Genomic DNA, 19,627 nt, shown 5'->3' with positions numbered 1-19,627 from the left:
TTCCCAATAGAAGGTGTTGTCTAACATCTTTAATCATGATTAAGTTGCTAGGTTACAAGGTGATACCAATCTGTGTGCTAGTAATCATATATTATTTGACAGCACTAGTTTATTGGTTCTAACTCCAAACAATGCTATTGTGTATGGCTCAAGAGAGTTGTCTAAATACCTGATAAAGACTGAAAAATGTTGGCACACTAATCATATTGTTAGGGCAATTCCAGAACATTTGACCCAGAGAGGCTGGTACTAGTCCATTGTGATTGCAAGCTGGATCAATATTTTGGGAAATGTCTTGGAAAGTTTTCATTTAGAAAAAAAAAAAAGTAGAATATGCATAATTTTAAATTGCAGTAATCCACGTCGGACACATGCAAAAATGAGTGGACCTGTTTTTGTGCAGGAAATTACCTTTTCACTTTTTTTCCGTTTCATTTTTCTAATGTCCCAGCACTGACAGAAATGTGTAGAGGGGAGCTCCTTAATGTTAGTCCTTTTGAAGACAGAGTTTTGGTCTTAATCTTGCTAATCTTAACCTTAATATGATGTGAGAGTTTGTCATGAAAAACATTTCTCAGAGGCTAAGCATTGTGTGCAGGGATTTATTAAAATGTCTAAAGAATTTTACCTGAAAGTCAAGTCTAATAAAATATCCTTATATTTTTGCACCATTGACAATTAAAACAAACCTTTTAATAAAGCTGAACATTTTATATGTAACGGTGATCGGAGAGGAGCGAGATTTATTATGGGCAAATCCAAAATCAGAGTCGTTTAGGCAGTCCAGGGTCATAGAGCCAACACGAAGAGTACGGGGAAACATGATTAAAGAAAACAAACACACGAAGGCACACGGGAAAGCAGGCTATAACTAAGGCTAGGGAAAACTCAGGGCTAAGATACACATTCAAACAATAATTCAAACATCCATACAAACAATGAACAGCCACGAGCGAGGCACACAGCAGGGTTTAAATACGTGAACTAGAAACGAGGGACAGGTGTAAGCATTCAAACAATGCGAGGACAAAACGGAACTAAACTGAAAACAAGGAAAACAGGCAACACGGAAGATGGAAGGGACTGATCGTGATATTATAAAACCCATTCACAGGTTAAAGGTACAGATAAAGGCACAAGGCTAGGGTAACTAGGCTAGGCTGCATAAAAGGTTGGTGAAGACTACAAATTCCAGAGTGCACTTTATTCACCCTTAGACAGGTAGCTAGTTACACCGTGAGACTGACCATTTTAACAGACAGTAAATTCAGCTGTCTCTTGGAGATAAAGCTGGGAGATAATGATGCATGTGCGTATTAGCTATGTCACCTATGACGCAAAGGGTTAAAAATAGTTATCTCATTTGGGGCTTGGCTTTAGCCTGTTACATATAATAAATCTATTTAATATGTCTGTACTGTAAGTTGCAAAAGTGTACACATGAATGTTGTTAAACACACTGCTAGAGTCTCATTCAGAGATGTGGTAGCTGTTAAATACTATCATGTTGCTACCTACCTAGTGCCAGCTAGCTACCTTTATGCACTCATAAAGCTATCACTTGGAATCTCCTGCTGCCAGTTTACAGCTGGAAATTTGAACCTTTGCTGGCTTGCAAATTGCTATATAAGATTAAATACAGCATTACAAAATAGCAAAAATGATTCGTAATAAGTTTTAAATGCTTATCAAAGTGAATATTACAGGTTTCAGTGATTAATAGATATTCTAAATCTTATTAACGTTAGGAACCACTGAAAAAACGGGGTTGTGTGCTGCTTCATTGAGGCCAAAGTTACAGTTATTAGCAGGTTTCTGATGAAGAAATAAAATATCTATTGTGATTTTCATTTAACTGTCCAACCACAAAAGACTGGTTCCCATCTCATCAGAACTGTGTCTTACCTTCCTCTTAGTTCAGTGGAATGACTCATGCAGAAATAGAAATAGCCTGCCAAAACATTAATAATATTTAACTGCACTATTTTGATATTAAACGAAATCGGAATTGGTTGAAAAGGTTAACGTTAAAACTAAATGCTAAAACGTTAATAATAAAGCTTGTAGGTTAAAGTGGATTGCACTGTAAGGTAGCATAGAAAATTTAATTTGTTAGGTGCCATTATTCTTTTATTGTGACACCTTTGGTCTTAAATAAAATGCTACAATTTAAAAGTGAGAGGCATGATCAAAACAAAAGTAGTCCAGACAAGGTAACCCACAGAAAATAATGATATTAAATACAGAAAGTGGATCAGTAATTACATGTGAATGGTCAAAATATTATTGAATAAAAAGCAGTTTTGTGTTTTGTGTTTTCCAGTAAAGGAGATGGAGAACCCTTTGTGTCACGCTTGGGAGGTGGAGTCGCTCGCACGTAAAATCCAACAAATTTAATAGGTGAAGGACAATCCAAACTCCAAATGTTAAAAAAACAGGTGTAGGTTGATATTAAGAACAATAAGTACAAGCAGACTGACAATGAAAGGGGCTGGCTCAGACGGAAGACAAGGAGATTGGCAAAAGTCAAAACAAGGAACAACCTCAGCAAAAAATCACAATAGAACAGGGGATTCTGTGGAATGTAGTTTGCAGGAAGGCAGTCTGAGGCTGAAGGCATGACACTTTGTGGCAAAGTTTTAAAGTTGTGTTTTGATAGATTTTTAATAGCTGTTCAGTACATGTGAGTTGTTGTATGAGTGTGTAAAATATGGAATCAATTCTTAATATTGAAACAGATGGGAAGTCTAATCTCTATGTAGGCCATCCAGGAAGTAGTACAGGGCATTTTTACAGGAATTTGTAACAGAGCCTACAAGAAAACAGGAAAGACATGCACTTTGTGTGTGTGTGTGTGTGTGTGTGTGTGTGTGTGTGTGTGTGTGTGTGTTTTTATTTGTCTGTGGTTAGCATTTATCTTAATTTTAGTCCCATGCTTTTATGATACTGAAGTAAATTATATACTACAACATCAACTCTGTTAATTTGTTGTCATAGTTTAACATAGTTTTTTTCAACTAAAAATATTCTAAAAATGTCATGTTATCTGCAATTTATAGGCAATATAACTCCAGCTGGCTATTGGCTCTCCTTAAATCCAGGAAATAAGCCTGCAGAAAACCCAAGGCATAGTCCAAACACACGTACTTCAAGGAAAGACAAAAACATAGCACACCTATTGTGTGTTATAGTTCAGGAAAAAAATAGGGTGTCTATTTAATCCAGCATAATCATGACAACTATAACTAAGAAATCTGTGAAGAAAATGTTACCTAAGGTAAGAACTCTAGTTCTTTTCTTTTTTTTATCACAGTAGCAGAGAAATATCCGTCTTGAGATATATATATATATATATATATATATATATATATATATATATATATATATATAAAATGTGTGTGTGTACTAAGATGTGTGTTGGCATGCTCCTAGACATATAAACACAGAAAAGTGGTTTTGGCAGAGATCATAACTGTCCTGTCCCAGTACAAGTACCTGGAACCAGTGCTAGACAGATTTGGTGAGTGGTTCACAATTTTTGGCCAAGATAGAGGTACATTTGTGCTTAACATAACAAACTTGACATTCTTCAAATCACACAGAACTGTCATTAACAGTTTAATCTTACAAAATGTATATTTGTTCATATTAAACAGTTTACACTGATGGCACTGTGAAACAATTGATAAGCTTGGTAGGAACCATCCAAGTGGTGTGCCAAGGTAAGTGACTACTTATCTTTTTCATAGATTAAAAAAGTCACAGTGATATCTCACGATTGTGTCAGATTCTAAAGAATGCGGTGTGCTAAAACGTAAAATATTTTATGTTCTAGGGAAGCATTATAACACCCCAGTATGTATATGGTTGGAACAAAGCTATCCCTGCACTGCTCCAATCTGCTATGTACATCCCACCAAAGAGATGATGGTTATTTCAAGCAGCTATATGAATAATAATGGGCAGGTTTTACTACCCTATTTGGACGAATGGACACATGCAAGTTTTCTTTTTCTTTTTTTCTTTAATAAACACACTCAGTTGCATCCAATTTCTGAAAAGAGTTACAAATATGGATAGTTATTATAAAAAAACAAAACAAAACCGAATTATCTTAAGGTAAGCAACTGGCTAGTGACAAATGTCGAATTTAACCTGAACTCTGTGTTTGTACAGTGGGAAAATTTTTTTTAATAATAATTGTAATAATTATGTATACAGATTAATGCATTTGGCACTATATAATGTAAAACATTGCAAAGACCTTTTGAAAAAGACATCTGCAGAACCAATGTTAAACACGTGCAGTCAAATGTCTGTGCTTGTTTGTGTTTATCTGTTCTACAGCCTGAGTATGACCTCATTAGCCTGATTCAAGTGATGATTGCTGTCTTTAGTGAGACGCCTCCTTTGTGTATGCGGCCCAAGGCAGATAAAAGTAAGAATGCCACTTCACTACTTTAGTGGCTAATGCACCAACCACACTCTATACTCACTATTTCTACTTGTTTATCAAGTCTGTGTGCTATAATATGTGATATGACGTCAATACTGGTGAAGTGTGGTGAAGTGTGTATCTGTACCCACAACAGGCATGTCTTGATAACCAAGAGCTCTACTTTACCATAACACCAACTCTCTCTGTCCTTTGCTCAAGTTGTTTTAGGGAAATATAAATAATAGGAATATAGATTTAGCCTATCTTTAACAATACACTGTCTCAAATGTCTAAGACTATTAAAGACATTTATTACATACAATGATAGGATACTAAATGTAGCATAAATGTAGGCATAAATGTAATGAACAAATCTTAATTTGCCTCATATCTTAACCTGGATTACATTTGGCACAGGTTCGGAACAAAAGGCCCTAACAAATTCACAGGCATACTCAGTGGCAGAGAACTGTGTGGCACTGTTGAGAGAGGATGGGCTTCCTTTCCAAGGAAACAATGAAACCAACTGTTGACTGTACGAACTGTATTCATATTTTGTATTGTATGCATTTCATTTAATGGTATTTATTAACATTTAATTATGTGTAATTAATGTATAAAATGTATGGTACACATTACTAGGACAACAAAAGAGATTATCCATTGTCAGGAATGCAGTGAAGCAAGATTTAAGTTTGCTGTTATTAATCACAGATGTAATACAACTTGAATGCATCATTTGTTTTAATGGCTAGTAGAAATAAAACTACATTTACATTTACATTTACGGCATTTAGCAGACACTCTTATCCAGAGCGACTTACAAAAGTGCTTTGTCATTTACTCATAGAATAAACTAAAATTCTTTGAACTAGACTTATTTAAAAACATACATTCAGGTCTGTTTGAATATCATCTGTGAAAGATATTTTGAACGAACTATACTATCCTAGTACTATCCTACTATAAGCATTTCCCTGTCTTTGTTAATACATGGCTGGTTAACAGTAAATAAAAGACTCTTACTTTGAAATATCGTAGTCAGTTTGCGAGAAAGTCAGGCAATCCATTTTGGCAAAGTACACGTCACTTGTGTTATTGACCATTCCCGTGAAACTTGTAACTAGCTGTCAGAAATTTCAATAAGTGACTTGGTTAGAGACGGCTGAATTTTAACCTTGACTGGGTGATATATCAGTAAGGTGGTCGTCGTCTACTTATCTTAAAAATAATATTTAATGCATCAGGGTTTTTCGATTTGACAGGTTCCTGGCCGTGGCTCGGATTAGCGGAGACTAGGCGAGTGTCGAGGAAAGTAGCTAGCTAGCTAGCTAACTAGAAAGCTTAGCAGTTCGCTACCTGCTTAGCTAACATTGTATATATTTAATTTAGCTAACGTTATCTATTTATCCAAGTTTTATCTAGGCTTATTTCTCAACAATTGTACCTAGCTTGCTAAGTAAGTTTTAAGGGATCGGCTATGGCGGTTGTCAACGAAAGCGCACTTAAAAAGATGCTCAAGGTACGTTGGGTAACTAGCTAGGGGTTAGTTATTATAAATTAAGGGATTGATTATATTTGAGTGATTTATGATAGTCAGTCAGCCAACTTGCTGGAATGCGGCATTTAAATTTGCAAGCTAGAGTTAGCTAACCACAATCTAACGTGAACTAGGCTGAATTAGCCCATTAGTCACGCGGTGTTTGTTGATTGTAGTGAGTTACTGGCAAATGAATGGCTAGCCATGTACAGATGTGTGGCACCTTTACACGAAAGTTAAAACAACTGTACATGATCACTGCCACGACTGTTCCATCGTATTAACGTTAAACTGTTCAACCAATTACGATTTTGTTTATTGTCAGAACACTGCAGTTAAATAATTTTAGTTTTTGTAAACAGTAGCCATCTAAGTTTACATTACTTCATAAACTCAAAAGCTCAATCGAACTTCTCTTTTTTTTTTACTGGATGTGAGTGGTTCTTATTACTTAAATTGTATAAATAACCTTGGATATATTTTCCTGTCTTGTTCAGCAATACAAATACCGCGACCTAACTGTTCGTGAGATTACAAATGTCATCTTGCAATACAAAGATCTTAAACCTCTGATGGATGCTTATGGTGAGTTTTGACCCTTCTGTTTCCCATTAGTCAGATAGTTGTGCAGTATATTGTACAGATATAAAAGTTTGTTGTATCTGAGATGTTTCTAACCCTAAAATGAGTAATAGGCATAATTAATAATATTTCTTTCATTTCATTCATAGTGTTCAATGATGGATCATCAAGGGAGTTAATGAGTTTAACAGGAACAGTGCCAGTAAGCTATAGAGGTGCGAAGCCCAGGTTGACAAGCGAGTCTTTGTAATCATAAAGATGTTTTTAATCCATGGATTACAATTTCAGATGAATGCAGGTTATCCCCTAATGTTGTTCTCTCTTTAGGAAATGTGTATAATATACCTGTTTGTCTATGGCTGCTGGACACGTATCCCTACAATCCTCCCATTTGTTTTGTGAAGCCTACCAGTGCGATGATGATTAAGACTGGGAAACACATTGACGCCAATGGAAAGATCTATCTGCCCTATCTGCATGAATGGAAGCATGTAAGACACATTCATCTTGGCATTCATTAATCTATAAAGAACGTTCTTTATGTTTTGGGTGAATACATACATTCATGTTTCTAAGTACTTATTATATTAAATGTATATAATTATACTCACATTACCTTTTAGGTATAAAAGCTTGTTGAGTCGTCTTGTGACCTTAAAACCTTACTGTTCTGGCTGTTTGGTGGGCCACTTGCCTGGGTACCCACTTGTACAGTGGAATATAAGTATGTCATGGTCAGGTGATAAACATATGTGGTAGATTTGCATGATGCAAATATATTTTATATGGCAGTGGTAAGTATGCAGCTGTGCCCGTTTAACTGATGTTCATTCACGACAAGGGAAAAACGAAGTATCTGGTTACTCATCTGCCGCCTTAGGAAAAGCTAGCCTAACCCATATATTAGTGGATTTCTAATTTTTAGTAACCTTTCTGGTTCTGAAAGGTAATGACAGGTCTCATATTACTCAAGCACTTCAAATTAAGAGACAAATGTGAGATCAGTACCGGGTACCTTGTTTTGAAGTGTAATTGTAATCTGTTTGTGTGTGTGTTGTCTCGTCCAGCCTCAGTCTGACTTGTATGGCCTGATCCAGGTGATGATTGTTGTTTTTGGGGAGGAGCCTCCTGTGTTCTCCAGGCCCACCACTCAGCCCCCCTACCAGCCCTTTCAGGCCACCGGGCCCCCCACTCGTAAGATGCCTCAGTATGCTTTGTCACACACAGGATCTTTTAGACATTCATACCACGCCCGTGCATCGCTATCGGTTCTCAGGAAGCCTTTAAAAATGTAACTGTGAAAATGTGCATCGTATGACATCAGTTTTTCATCATGGAAATTGATTTAAAACTTTAAAAAATTTTGTCCTCTAGATCTGGGCCTTTACTTTCAAACATTCCATTGTCAGTGTAATTTAGTTCAGGTCTAGATATAATCTCTTCAGAAACGGGGTTGTGGACGTGTATGAGGGCGATCTGCGTAACGCCTGCCTCGGACTAAAGGTGTCCCTCATCCCCGGCATTGTTTTGAGCATTTGCATTATCGTCTCTTCCATCTAGAGTCCTATATGCCTGGCATGCCTGCTGTGTCTGCCTATGGGCCAAACCCTAATCCATGGTAATGCGCTTTCCAAAGAACTCTGTAAATTATGAACATGTCCTTAACAACATGATGCATCTGTGAACATATTACCACAGTGCTGTAGGTCTTTAACAAATAGAGGAGGTCGGTTTGATGACGAGAATACAATCATGTATTCTTGATGCATTTGGTATGTGTGAGCGAGTGGTTTTGTAATTTATGTATTTTTTATGCTGTAGTGGTTACCCAGGCTATCCTTATCCTGGAGGGACTACGTATCCTGCCACAGGGGGGCCTGCACACTACCCTTCCCAGCCTCCAGTTACTACTGTTGGTGAGTTATGATCCTGCTTGTTTTTTGGGATTTGTAGTTCATTAAATATATTTAACAAGAACTGCTGGACTGTATACAGGTTCCTGCTGAAAGTAACCCTGAAGATAAGCCTGAATCAGGATGCTAGCAAATGTAAATCACTTTAATTGCAAGGCCAAATTTCAAACCCCATCACGTTTCTTTTTTTAATTTTTAGGTTACACTCTAAAATTCAGTTTAGTGTTTCTAGGATGCAATACAGTAGACTATATTATGCAGTTATCCAATATGAATAGTAACTTTGTGCTGAGTGTGCGCTTTCCTTATCCTACAATGTCCACATACAGCAAACAGATGAGGCCATAATAATATTAGAGGTGTTGGTAAAAAAGCATGGCATTTTTATGTTGTTGACCTTTCCCTGACCCTGACCTCTGACTTTCTGTTTGGGTCTACACCTAGTTATTGTGACCCTGCTGGAGTGCTCTGAAAGGTCGAGGCTGTAACTAGATACAAGGTAGAAAAGGTCAAATTCCTTAGTGGATGTAGTTTGAAAGGGCCAGCGTGTAGCCTCCTGGCCTGCGAGCGCCTATATTTAGAGTGGGCTGGGAGGGGATAAGGTTCCATGAAGGGCTTCCCAATGTGGTGGTGATCTGAACTGTGGCATTCACAGTGCTGAACGCAGGTTGGAGGTGGAGTGCTCCTCCCTGCAGGACTGTCTGCTAGAGACTGTAGGGCTACAGCAGTTCTGTGTCAGAAGGGGCAGCTTTTAGCCCCATTAGTTCCTAAATCTGTAATGGTGTTGTACAATATCCGATGTTTCGGAGGAAGGCAGTGCCTGAATCTCCTTCCTCCTAGCAAGCTGGCTGTGTTCTCAACTTGCCCTCTGATCTCCCAGATAGGTTTTCACAAGCCATGTCTTCGCCCTCTTCTGCTTGACTTTTGCACCTGTCTCTCTGTTCTTCAGATGAGGGAGGTTCAGCGTAATAATGCAAAGCAGCAGCTGCTCCAAACCCCAGCTCAAGTGCTCAGTCTTTTCCCCGTTCTGCTCCTCCGACTGTAACTGATTAACTGAAGGCACGGTCTTTACTCGCAAAATAAACTTTAGAGGCTACATTTTTACTGTTGTGGCAGAAAGGGTCATTAAACAACACGATTGTCACCTCGGGCACTTATAAACGTTTTCTTTTTTATATGCAATGTGACATGCAGCTGCAAAATGAAAAGGACCCTCTCCCCTCTCCCTTCAGGGCCAAGTCGGGACGGCACCATAGGAGAGGACACCATCCGAGCCTCTCTCATCTCGGCAGTAAGCGATAAGCTGCGCTGGAGGATGAAGGAGGAGATGGACCGGGCCCAGGCTGAGCTGGACGCCCTCAAACGCACCGAAGAGGACCTGAAGAAAGGCCATCAAAAGTTGGAGGAAATGGTCTCTCGCCTGGACCAGGAAGTGGTGAGAATGGTCCCTGCTAGGCCCAGAGGGTCTTAAAACCTTCAGGCTGGAATCTCTCTTTTGTCAGCGTATGTTCTTGTGGAATGGTTGGTTGTGTTTTTTCCCATCCACTTTTATCGATAAATCCTATTGTGCATTTGCGTCCATAATTGTATTTTCAGGCTGAAGTGGACAGGAATATTGATCTCCTAAAAAAGAAAGATGAAGAACTGACCGAGGCTCTGGAGAAAATGGAAAATCAGTCGGAGAACAACGACATCGATGATGTCATCGTCCCCACAGCTCCACTCTATAGGCAGATCCTGAACCTTTACGCAGAGGAGAATGCCATCGAGGACACCATCTTCTACCTCGGAGAGGCACTGCGCAGAGGTGTCATCGACCTTGAGGTCTTTCTCAAGGTTGGTTCATCTTTTATATTTACACACACACACACACACACACACTGAATGGTCATTTTATTAGAGACACCTGCCCCTCACAGTTAGACATGTGAGCTCAGAGTGCAGCAAGTTTTCTGTGCATCAGTTTTTTTGTTTGTTTGGGTTTTGTGCAACCATGTCGAGAGTATTCTGAGATGATCAAGGAAAAACATGCAGCGAAAGGGGATCCTGTAGCTGTAAACAACTTGATGATGAAAGGGGTCGGAATAGAATGTCAAGAATTGTTCTGATGAACATGCAGTGGAATACAGGGCTCGTGCTACTGTGTCCAAACACCTAACTCATCCCTTTAGCAAAGATGGGCTATAACAGCAGACAACCAGTTCCAGTGCCACTGCTGTATAAGGGAACCAAAAAGCCAAGACTCCAGCAGGCAAAAGAGTGCAAAAACTGGATCACGTGGTCAGATGAATCCAGATTTATGTTTCACCATGCTGATGAGAGGGTCAGAATTTGGTGCAAGCAGCATGAATAAGTGAGCCCTTCCTGTCAGGGTCAACAGTTCAGGCTGGTGGAGGTGGAGTGATGGTGTGGGAATGTTTTCTTGGCACACCCAGGGTCCTCCGATACCTGTGGATGGAAGTTTGAATAGTAGAGTTTACCTAAGCGTTGTGGCCGACCAAGTTCATCCTTTCATGGCAGAAGGACACTTTCACCAGGACAATGCGCCTGGTTCTGAAGTCATTGATCATTGGTTCTGGATTGGGTTCTGAAGGCCAAAGGATGTCTACCATGCTACTAGATGGGTGTCTCTAATAAGTGGCCATTCAGTGTGTGTATAAATATTTGCCAGGAAGCATGTGGAGCTTCCTGGGTTGAACAGTAGCTGATCTCTCTGTTCATGGTTCCCTTGCAGCACGTGCGCCTGCTGTCCCGTAAGCAGTTTCAGTTGCGGGCACTCATGCAAAAAGCCCGCAAAACGGCTGGACTCAGCGACCTCTGCTGAACCCGCTGCTACCTAAAAGCATCTTTTGTCCTTTTCTTTTCTGTTTTCCTTTCTTGCTCCATTTATCACACAAATCTGTCTTTTGGAGTTATTCTCAGAAGTCCACCTTTTGCAGATACCTTTTACTGTTCTTTCTCCTCATTGTTTTCTCATTCGGGATTGTGAGGCACTGAATTATCTATGTCGATATGTATGTAATAAAGTTCTGTTGTGGTGAACGATACCCCGTTCAGCAGATTGGGGTCAGGGCTATGGTGTAAATGTCTGTCTGTTCACGAATGTAGGAATAATATTATGAATCTATGAACACGCTTCCCTGTCCTAGACCTTTCTCTCTGCATCTGTTATTTATTTGTGGCATTCAGACACTTCATTTATTATGTTTTTTTTATATCAAACTATGATGGCAGAGGATTGTAACTATAATGCCCCCCCCCCCAAGGTGGTCATTTAGCCAGAAACTGTTGAATGACTGTTCCACACTCAATTAGGAATAGCGAGGGATTGTGTTGTGTGCTGTATGGTTCTGTATTTCAAATGATTTTACTTCTGATTTGGGCCGTTTCTTCTGTCTCAGAGGTCGGCTTGCTGTATTCTGGTTCATGGCTGTTGCAATGTTGCAATGGCTGTTGCAATGTTTCAACTATAAAGTATGTAGCTGTGTTTAAAGGTATTTGGTTTTCACATATTTTAAATGTTAAAAACTAAAAAGGCTACAACACGTTAGACCTTTTGCCTTCACTTGTGTATGTGGTTTGCGTGGGCCTGTGTGAATGCTCGTATGTCCACTTAGTTTGAATGGCGTTGGCTTTGGAATGCTGGTTACTTTTTTATTCTTTCTAATAGGTTTCATAGCAATTAACAATAAAAAAAAAATTACTTTTGACAAATTATTTGTAAACAGGTTCATATGTTCATATTTTTTCCTTAAATGCACTTTAGGTTGTTAACTAGATTTTATTAATTTGTAAATTCTTTTTATTAGAAAGATCTTCCATGCAACTTTGTTTTCAGACCTGTAGGCATTGATAGCAGTAGCTCAATAAAGCAGGTCTTTTATACTCATGTCTGGTTTTTTATGTACTCATGTTTGTTTGCTTTGGTATTTTAAATTTAGACACAAGCTGTAGACTGACTACATAGTGCATTATTTTGTTCAAGTAAAATTAATCATTCATTAGGCCTACAAAACAGTGGCTGTAAAGTTGTGGAACTGCAAGCCATGCTGTTTCTGTGCAGTCAGCTTTTATCCCTACACATTCTCCCAAGATTTTAGGCACTAGTGCACACACACAGGAGACAAAAGCATTGGGCTCATGTTTAGTCCACCTTTATTTGGAGGAGGGAGTGAGTTGTGAGCTGGCTGTCTGCTGGGACATGACAGGTTCCATGTTTAGCTCCACATCTGAGCAAGATTCTCCTGGAAGGAACCATGTTCCGTTCCAAAATAAAAATACAAAAAGAACCTTTTTCCAGATGAAATGCAAAAGGATGAACAGATATGTATTACAAGTAGGTGGGATTACTATTTAAATAATATCTAAATACATCTCTAATATATGCTCTGCAATTCTTCTGCCAGAACAAACTTCCACTTGGTTCTCAATTATGGTATATTGTTCCACTTAGTATAGATGTGAACAAAGTGAACCTGTGTTCATATAACTGATGGCCATGAGGTCTGAGGTGGAGATTGTCTTTACCCATAAAACAATTACATCAGTGGTGGTGGGGTTAATTTTGTAGTTCTAAACTTGCATGCTTTGATCCAAGTTACTCCCTTGGCTAGCATTTAACTGACAACCCTGGGTAGTGAAGTTGGTTTGACTGTTTTTGCACCAGGATCAATAAATGGTATGGAATGCTTGCTCAGAATACAAATACCAAAAGGCCCAAACTGGCAAATCCTGCTCATAAATAGTTTTTTTCCTTTATTTTGTTAAAGTAAAATTACTAGCACAGCAAGGAAGACAAGGCACCCAAACAGACGATGAATTTTACAAAGGACATTTAACATTTAAATAATTAGTCATGTGAAAACAAGTACAGCATGTAACATTTGGACTTTTTACCCTACAAACATGCAGATATCTGATCTTCATTCAACAATACTGACAGAAAGGTGTACAAATCTACATTTTATAGTCTTTTGTATAAACACATTTTGTGTGGATAAAGTAAAGACACCCCTACCATTTCAGGTTTTTTTTTTTTGTTCAATTACATCCGTCACATATAAAAATGAAGATCAAATGCTGATGTCTGCATATGTTAAAAATAAACATGAGTTGTACTTCTTCACATGACTGTACATCCTCTAAGGTTATTCTCATGAGTGTTGGTCTATGGGACTGGTCTGCTTGGACATATCCAATGTGGTGGAACTTGAGGGGTTAACAGATTATTTTAGGCAAGTTTAAGATTAAGAGGCATTTTGGGAAGCCCCCCCATCAGGGCTGTGCCACGAGTTACATTCTGGAGGCTGGTGGTGCAGTTCACAGGGTCAGCTCCTTCTGCACGCTCCACAGCGTCTCTGCACTCTTCACCAACTGCTTCTCCTCGTCGGGTTGCAGGGTCATGTGCACCACGTCGGTCAGGCCGCTGTTGCCCAGCACACAGGGCACGCTCAGGAACACCTCATCCTTCACGCCGTGCATTCCCTGATGGCAGTCGAGAGAGAGAGAAGAAAAAAAAAAAAAAAAAAAAAAAAAATTAAATCAAGCACGCGCAACGACGCTGCTCCTTTGGGCCACGTCAGCAGGTCCAGACCGTTGTGGGGGTTTGCCATGCCGTGCATTCGGTGATGACTTCTGGGCTGCTATAACTGTGGAGGTATTAGGAGGTATATGGAAGGGACAGGAGGAGCCCTCACCTTAACCAGGGTGGACACTGGGTGACACTTGTGCAGATTCTTCAGGATGGTCTCGCACAGGTCTGCTACGGACATGCCAATGGCCCAGGAGGTGTAGCCCTTCAGCTTGATGACCTCATATGCACTGGAAATCCAGACAGGGAAAAACAGGGAACACTGAGGTTTATTATTTGAAAGTATACTCACTCAGCTGCTCTTAAATGGCAGGCTTACTAAATGGCTAGATCAGAATTTTAATGTTGGGCAATACAGGAAACAATATCTGGAGACATCTTCAAAATGTACACTAAGCATCAGGACATTTTGTTTGAGAATTGGGAATGGACACAGTGTACTAGCAAAAACAGGAATGCCACAATTAAATGGATACAAAAACCTGAGCATTTTCTTTGCTTTATATTATAATTGAGGGTGGAAAAAAAAAAATCCTAAATAAGAAATTGGGCTTAATGATCCATCAACATAATGGCTCCTTGCTATGCAGTTTTAATCTGTCGAAGTGAAACAACCGATTTAGACTTTATAGATGGTCAGCGTTTTAGAAATACTGACAACACCCAGGATATGCTTAGGAAAGACTTATTGCATCATACTAAAGGAAGTGCATTGTCCACAGCCAATAAAAGTGTCATAACTGAAGACTACGTTATAAAAAGATGCTCTGCACAGAAGCACACCAAGCTACCCGGCCAAGGACAGGATTCTCCTTCTAAACGTTTTACTCCCAGTGAACAAACTGCACCCCACCCACCCCCCTTTCATGCCAGACAAGAGGGGACTTGTCAGAAGCAAGTATATTCTATACTTTCAGATTCCCAACTGAGAAAACGTCTTATACAGGAGTTGTGCGTCAGTCAACTAAAGGCCACCAAGGTTGCAGTACACTCATTACCTATCGACCACCATCTTGTGGACGTTCTTCCAGTCTTCTTTATCCTTGTCTGTGCCAATATCTGGATTGAGCCCTTGCAGAGAAACACCAGCCACGTTCATGCCACTCCACACAGGCACTGCAAGAGAGACACACACACACACACACACACTTCTGAAACCGTGGTCTACTGACCATCCTCAACAGCATTATTAACCCATTATTCTAAGTCGCCTTCGTTTACGCCTGTATGATGAATGTGACTAAATCAGTCTGATAATAAGTAAAATGTTCATTCTACTTCACACAAGATGAGCAAAGTAAAGGGGGAAGACAAAAACAAAACCACATGGAAGGGACACGGCTCTCACCGCTGGAGTCGCCATGCTCGCCGATCACCCAGCCATGACAGCTGGAGGGGTGGATACCCAGCTTCTCGCCCATTAGGAAGCGGAAGCGGGCGGAGTCCAGGTTAGTGCCACTGCCGATCACACGGTTCCTGGGAAGACCGCTCAGCTTCCAGGCCACGTAGGTCAGGATGTCGACTGAACAAAATGCAGGAGTCATTGATACGGAGTCTGCAGCCATGATTCCTCATAGTACAGATCTTCACAACGACAAAGCCAATAAAGGTGACCTTTGAGCCGACATCTAAAGTACATTTTATTAAGACGTGAGCTGATACTGTATGATATTAACTGCCAAATGAGGGCAAGTCAAACAGGAGCTTTGTTGGAGGAGAATTTGAAGTCAATAAGAACTGTTGGGACAGTCTGAAGTTCACAGAAGCAGTTTTGGGGGAGAGCAGATGGCTAACCTGGGTTGGACACCACCAGAATGATGCAGTTGGGACTGTACTTTACGATGTTGGGGATGATGAACTTGAAGATGTTGACGTTCCTCTGAACCAGGTTCAACCTGCTCTCACCCTCCTGCTGACGAGCACCAGCAGTCACCACTACAACCTTGGAGTTGGCCGTCACGCTGTAGTCTGAGAAAAAACAAAAACTCAGCTTCAGTAGTGCCAGAGACGCGTCTCGGCTTCAACGGTTTGCACAAGTTATTAACTATGGTGAAGTTTGCCCTTCATAAAACTTTTTAATTTAGTTTAGTAGCAAAATCAGTGTTATGCTTCCCACACCTTTGTCAGCCACAATCTTGTGGGTCTTGAGGAAGAGGCTGCCGTGCTGCAGGTCCATAACCTCACCCTTCAGCTTGTCCTCGATGACATCAACCAGGGCCAGCTCGTCAGTTAGATCCTGGACACACATTACACATGGGTTTTATGCCTGAAGCAAGTAAAATGTTGATGCATTTGGACAAGAGACCGCCTCGTTCATTAAAATTTATAGTTTGATTTAAATTTAGTATGTGCGATGTATTAACTCAAAGGTTAAATAAATTTAGACACATTTAAAGTGTTGGAGAAGGCAAAATTTTGATAACGATGTCCTTAAAGTCACATGCTGGTATTAGGCATGCATTAGCTATTAATATTAAGCATTAATAATATTATTATTATTATTATTAACAACAACAACAACAACAACAACAATTAGGTGTGGGACCATGATTGAGTAACCTGCTTTTATCTGTGTAATGGACCTGGACAAAGGAGAAGTCTCACTCAGTCTAGTGACTTTGCTTAGTCTTGAGCTCTGGGGATCACAGTTGAATGTTGCCAGAGATTTTGATCTACTCAGAAACGGCAGAATTCAGTTTATGGGCAGTATGAAAAGCAACCCCTCTTTTTTAGCTTTCCTCTTCATAAACATATATATAAAAACTTCACGAGAGGAATAATGAAGCTTCTGTTGCTTTACGTCTAACGGGAGCCAACACCAACAAGGGTGGTTTCTGGACTGCAACTTGCCAGCGCCTCTGTGAATCACTGAGCATGCATGGGTGCGGAACGTCTCTGGACTACGCGTCTCTGCTCGAGTCTGACCCGAGTCGTCCTACAGCAGGGATCAGTGACCCTGACCCTTACTCGGCTCTCAGATCACACTCCGATTTGCCTGCCCGTATTGCTTGGCTCAACATTATATTCAGCCTATGGGCATGTCAACAAAATCTAGTTTAAACTGATGAATAGTCCAATTCTAATGTTCCATGTTACCAGATTTCCAGTCACCTTGTTCTGTTAAAAACAACATTCACAGTAAAACACCAGATCATTCAGATAATTGCCAAACTCAGCATGCACACACACACACACAATCGTAATACTACATGCATGCTAAACTTGGCACAGAATTGAGTGCACTGACCTTGAGCAGGACGCTGATGGCTGCCGCCATGCCAACCATGCCTACGCCAACCACAGTCACCTTGTTTGTGCTGCCCACGGGCGTCTCTGTGCTCACGTGGGCAATCAGCTTCTCCTTGGTGGATGCCATCTTCTGCAACAGCACAGAGGAATGTTCATTGGCTACTCCAGTCAGTGGTGTTTTGCTAAAGAGCTTTTTGATGAAATGGTCAAATGCTGACAACAATACAATCAAAGAAAAGAAACACTGGTCAGGGTGCAGCTTGCATGATGGTGGTCCAGTGCATTTCATCAGCTAGATCAAGAACCCCATCCAATACAGCGGGCAACAGAATCGACACGTCAAACGATCCAACCTGCTCTACCTCTCTACTGGAACCTTCATTATTAGGGGTCACCATTTGTAGTTGTTTAACACAAATTTGTTACTGCTTGTTCAGTAGACAAGACTAGGCACTAGTGAGTTCATTACTTCACAGGAGTATGTGGCACGCAGAAGCGTGCAGATAAAATAGTTTGTAAGGATTAATACTCAAGTGAGTTGTCAGAAGGAAAAAATCCATTTATTTAAAAAAAAAAATAATAATCACATAAGCCACTTGTAACATGAGGGAGAGGGCAGTCAATAATCAAGTCAACTAACTACATTTTTAATTTTAAAGTAGCTTTAAAAAAAAAAAAAAAAAAAAAAAAAACTCCCTAGATTTGGTAAAGGAGGACAAGGAAAAACGGCAGAATTAAAGCACTGTTGACAAAATTGTAGGAGTGAAAGTAAACTGAAAAAAAAAAAATTCCAAAAATAGATTGATTTAAGTGAACTTTAGACATTGGCTTTCTTCCGAGTGTCCGTCACGAAAACACCCTCAGCTTGACGTCTCAAATTTGCCACGATTCATCCCGGCCAGTGCGGCTCTTACGTAACGGTGGGAAAGTGAAGACGTCCCGACATCTGCAAACTGGAGCAAGCGCCGTGGCCATCTCGGGATGTCAATTTAGGATATGTGGCCCACTTTAAATAGGCTGTGCCACAAATCAATCATCATCATCATCATCATCATCATTTTCCTATGAAGCTTACATACGCTGAATACAAAATACACATACTCAATGGCCGGAGGACGCCTGTTCGTGAAACGCTTTCAGCTCCTACGTTGATCGCGTAATTCAGAACTACTGCTACCAGCATTCGTCACACTGCCCTCGTCTGAGGAACCGCAGACTTCTGCAGGAACCCGTAACCAGTTCGTGTTCAGTTTTACGAGGCACGCAGTCTTATGACTCACAGCATCGAGAAAGCGGCCCAAGCCGCTTATTTGCGCTCTCTACGTCACATGACCTTGAGAGACGAGCTAGACCATGCAACCAACTCGTGCAGATTTATACGTATAGATAAATGACATCCCGCCCAAAATTAGGCTGAACAACAGGTGATGTGACTGAAAAGCAAGATAATGGAAGCTGGTTTACGACAAAGTCTTCCTCGGCGATGGATTATATAACCGTGCATCTGAAGCGCACGTATTCCGCTAAAGGAAAATGGTGGGCCATCGCACAGAGGTTAAAACACGCCATGTAACCGAGAAGGCTACGACGCCATTAGAGGATCTGCACTACGCACGGAAGACCGTTTATTTTACAGCTATAGTACGTTAACACGGATGGACGCCTTAAATTAGGTAGAGGTCTTTTTAACAGCACGAAACCCCCAACGTAGGCCACCATCACGGCATCCACATCCTCACATCACGGGCGTGACAAACGTTAAGTATGAACAGCCTTCAGGCTACAGCCTGCGGTGCGTCGCCGGCCCGTTTCATCTCCAGAACGGAGATATTAAAAGACAGACAGCTATACTTGGTGAATAATATCTATCGAGTATCCACAGCGACCAGAACGTTTCTCTCCTCCCCGATGCAAAACGGTACAAACGACACGTAAAATCCCCCGTCATCGGCTCACCTGCACGCTTTTGTTGGGGGCTTTTTCAGTAAAAGGAGCAAATTAGATGTAGCTGGAATGTGTTCGGCTGGTGTGCAGTCCCGACAGCCTGTGGAGGAGCAGGGGTGTTCCGCAGCGATGGCGCTCAGTGCAGGGGGTGTCCGCTTTATAAAGCCCGGCCCGCTTTATACGGACGGGCTGGGCGGCGTCGTGGGGGAAGTCACGTCCTTGTTAGGGAAACGTCACGGAGGCAGCGGATATGGCCGAATGATTCACGCCTGGGGCGCCTTTCGCATCTTAAGGGTTTTTCCTCTTACTCGCCTGCCCTGTAATATTACGCTAACAGTCGGGTTTTTTTTGTAGTTCAGTGGTGGCACTAA

General features: G+C 40.7%; 3 protein-coding genes across 4 annotated transcripts; 2 read left to right on the top strand and 1 right to left on the bottom strand.

The window, feature by feature from the left end:
- Positions 1-2,217: 2,217 nt before the first annotated feature.
- On the top strand, positions 2,218-5,472 carry zgc:123278 (tumor susceptibility gene 101 protein). The gene is made up of 7 exons (XM_027016411.3): positions 2,218-2,400; positions 3,060-3,277; positions 3,433-3,520; positions 3,657-3,722; positions 3,836-3,999; positions 4,348-4,438; positions 4,856-5,472. The coding sequence occupies exons 2-7, from the start codon at positions 3,233-3,235 to the stop codon at positions 4,969-4,971; spliced, it is 570 nt and encodes a 189-aa protein (XP_026872212.2). The 5' UTR covers positions 2,218-2,400; positions 3,060-3,232; the 3' UTR covers positions 4,972-5,472.
- A 73-nt stretch (positions 5,473-5,545) lies between these two features.
- On the top strand, positions 5,546-12,362 carry tsg101a (tumor susceptibility 101a). Its single transcript, XM_027016356.3, has 10 exons — positions 5,546-5,960; positions 6,476-6,563; positions 6,710-6,775; positions 6,888-7,051; positions 7,628-7,754; positions 8,121-8,178; positions 8,382-8,476; positions 9,706-9,908; positions 10,070-10,309; positions 11,208-12,362. The coding sequence occupies exons 1-10, from the start codon at positions 5,919-5,921 to the stop codon at positions 11,295-11,297; spliced, it is 1,173 nt and encodes a 390-aa protein (XP_026872157.1). The 5' UTR covers positions 5,546-5,918; the 3' UTR covers positions 11,298-12,362.
- A 249-nt stretch (positions 12,363-12,611) lies between these two features.
- On the bottom strand, positions 12,612-19,427 carry ldha (lactate dehydrogenase A4). 2 transcript variants are annotated; one of them, XM_027016357.3, is made up of 8 exons: positions 19,269-19,427; positions 17,311-17,442; positions 16,182-16,299; positions 15,858-16,031; positions 15,412-15,585; positions 15,062-15,179; positions 14,170-14,293; positions 12,612-13,957 (listed from the first exon to the last, which is right to left on the bottom strand). In XM_027016357.3, the coding sequence occupies exons 2-8, from the start codon at positions 17,437-17,439 to the stop codon at positions 13,793-13,795; spliced, it is 1,002 nt and encodes a 333-aa protein (XP_026872158.1). In that variant the 5' UTR covers positions 17,440-17,442; positions 19,269-19,427; the 3' UTR covers positions 12,612-13,792. The 2 variants fall into 2 exon arrangements, with proteins under 2 accessions (XP_026872158.1, XP_026872159.1); XM_027016358.3 differs by having other exon boundaries at positions 17,311-17,439; positions 19,269-19,419.
- Positions 19,428-19,627: the final 200 nt, after the last annotated feature.

This window comes from Electrophorus electricus, chromosome 4 (assembly GCF_041902795.1).
Source record: "Electrophorus electricus isolate QZ-2024a chromosome 4, ASM4190279v1, whole genome shotgun sequence".
In the NCBI taxonomy this organism is placed as follows: Eukaryota; Metazoa; Chordata; class Actinopteri; order Gymnotiformes; family Gymnotidae; genus Electrophorus; species Electrophorus electricus.
This window is presented reverse-complemented; position numbering and strand designations above follow the sequence as displayed.

What these genes read in the sequence shown, in the direction of transcription:
- zgc:123278 (XM_027016411.3), top strand. Translation starts at nt 3,233, where the DNA reads ATGACAACTATAACTAAGAAATCTGTGAAGAAAATGTTACCTAAG. An exon ending in CATCCAAGTGGTGTGCCAAG is followed by an intron (nt 3,723 to 3,835) that starts GTAAGTGACTAC and finishes TTTATGTTCTAG; the next exon opens with GGAAGCATTATAACACCCCA. An exon ending in GCGGCCCAAGGCAGATAAAA is followed by an intron (nt 4,439 to 4,855) that starts GTAAGAATGCCA and finishes CATTTGGCACAG; the next exon opens with GTTCGGAACAAAAGGCCCTA.
- tsg101a (XM_027016356.3), top strand. Translation starts at nt 5,919, where the DNA reads ATGGCGGTTGTCAACGAAAGCGCACTTAAAAAGATGCTCAAG. An exon ending in CACTTAAAAAGATGCTCAAG is followed by an intron (nt 5,961 to 6,475) that starts GTACGTTGGGTA and finishes TGTCTTGTTCAG; the next exon opens with CAATACAAATACCGCGACCT. An exon ending in GGGCCAAACCCTAATCCATG is followed by an intron (nt 8,179 to 8,381) that starts GTAATGCGCTTT and finishes TTTATGCTGTAG; the next exon opens with TGGTTACCCAGGCTATCCTT.
- ldha (XM_027016357.3), bottom strand. Translation starts at nt 17,439, where the DNA reads ATGGCATCCACCAAGGAGAAGCTGATTGCCCACGTGAGCACAGAGACG. An exon ending in CGAGCATGGCGACTCCAGCG is followed by an intron (nt 15,180 to 15,411) that starts GTGAGAGCCGTG and finishes TCTCTCTTGCAG; the next exon opens with TGCCTGTGTGGAGTGGCATG. An exon ending in CACAAGATGGTGGTCGATAG is followed by an intron (nt 14,294 to 15,061) that starts GTAATGAGTGTA and finishes CTGGATTTCCAG; the next exon opens with TGCATATGAGGTCATCAAGC.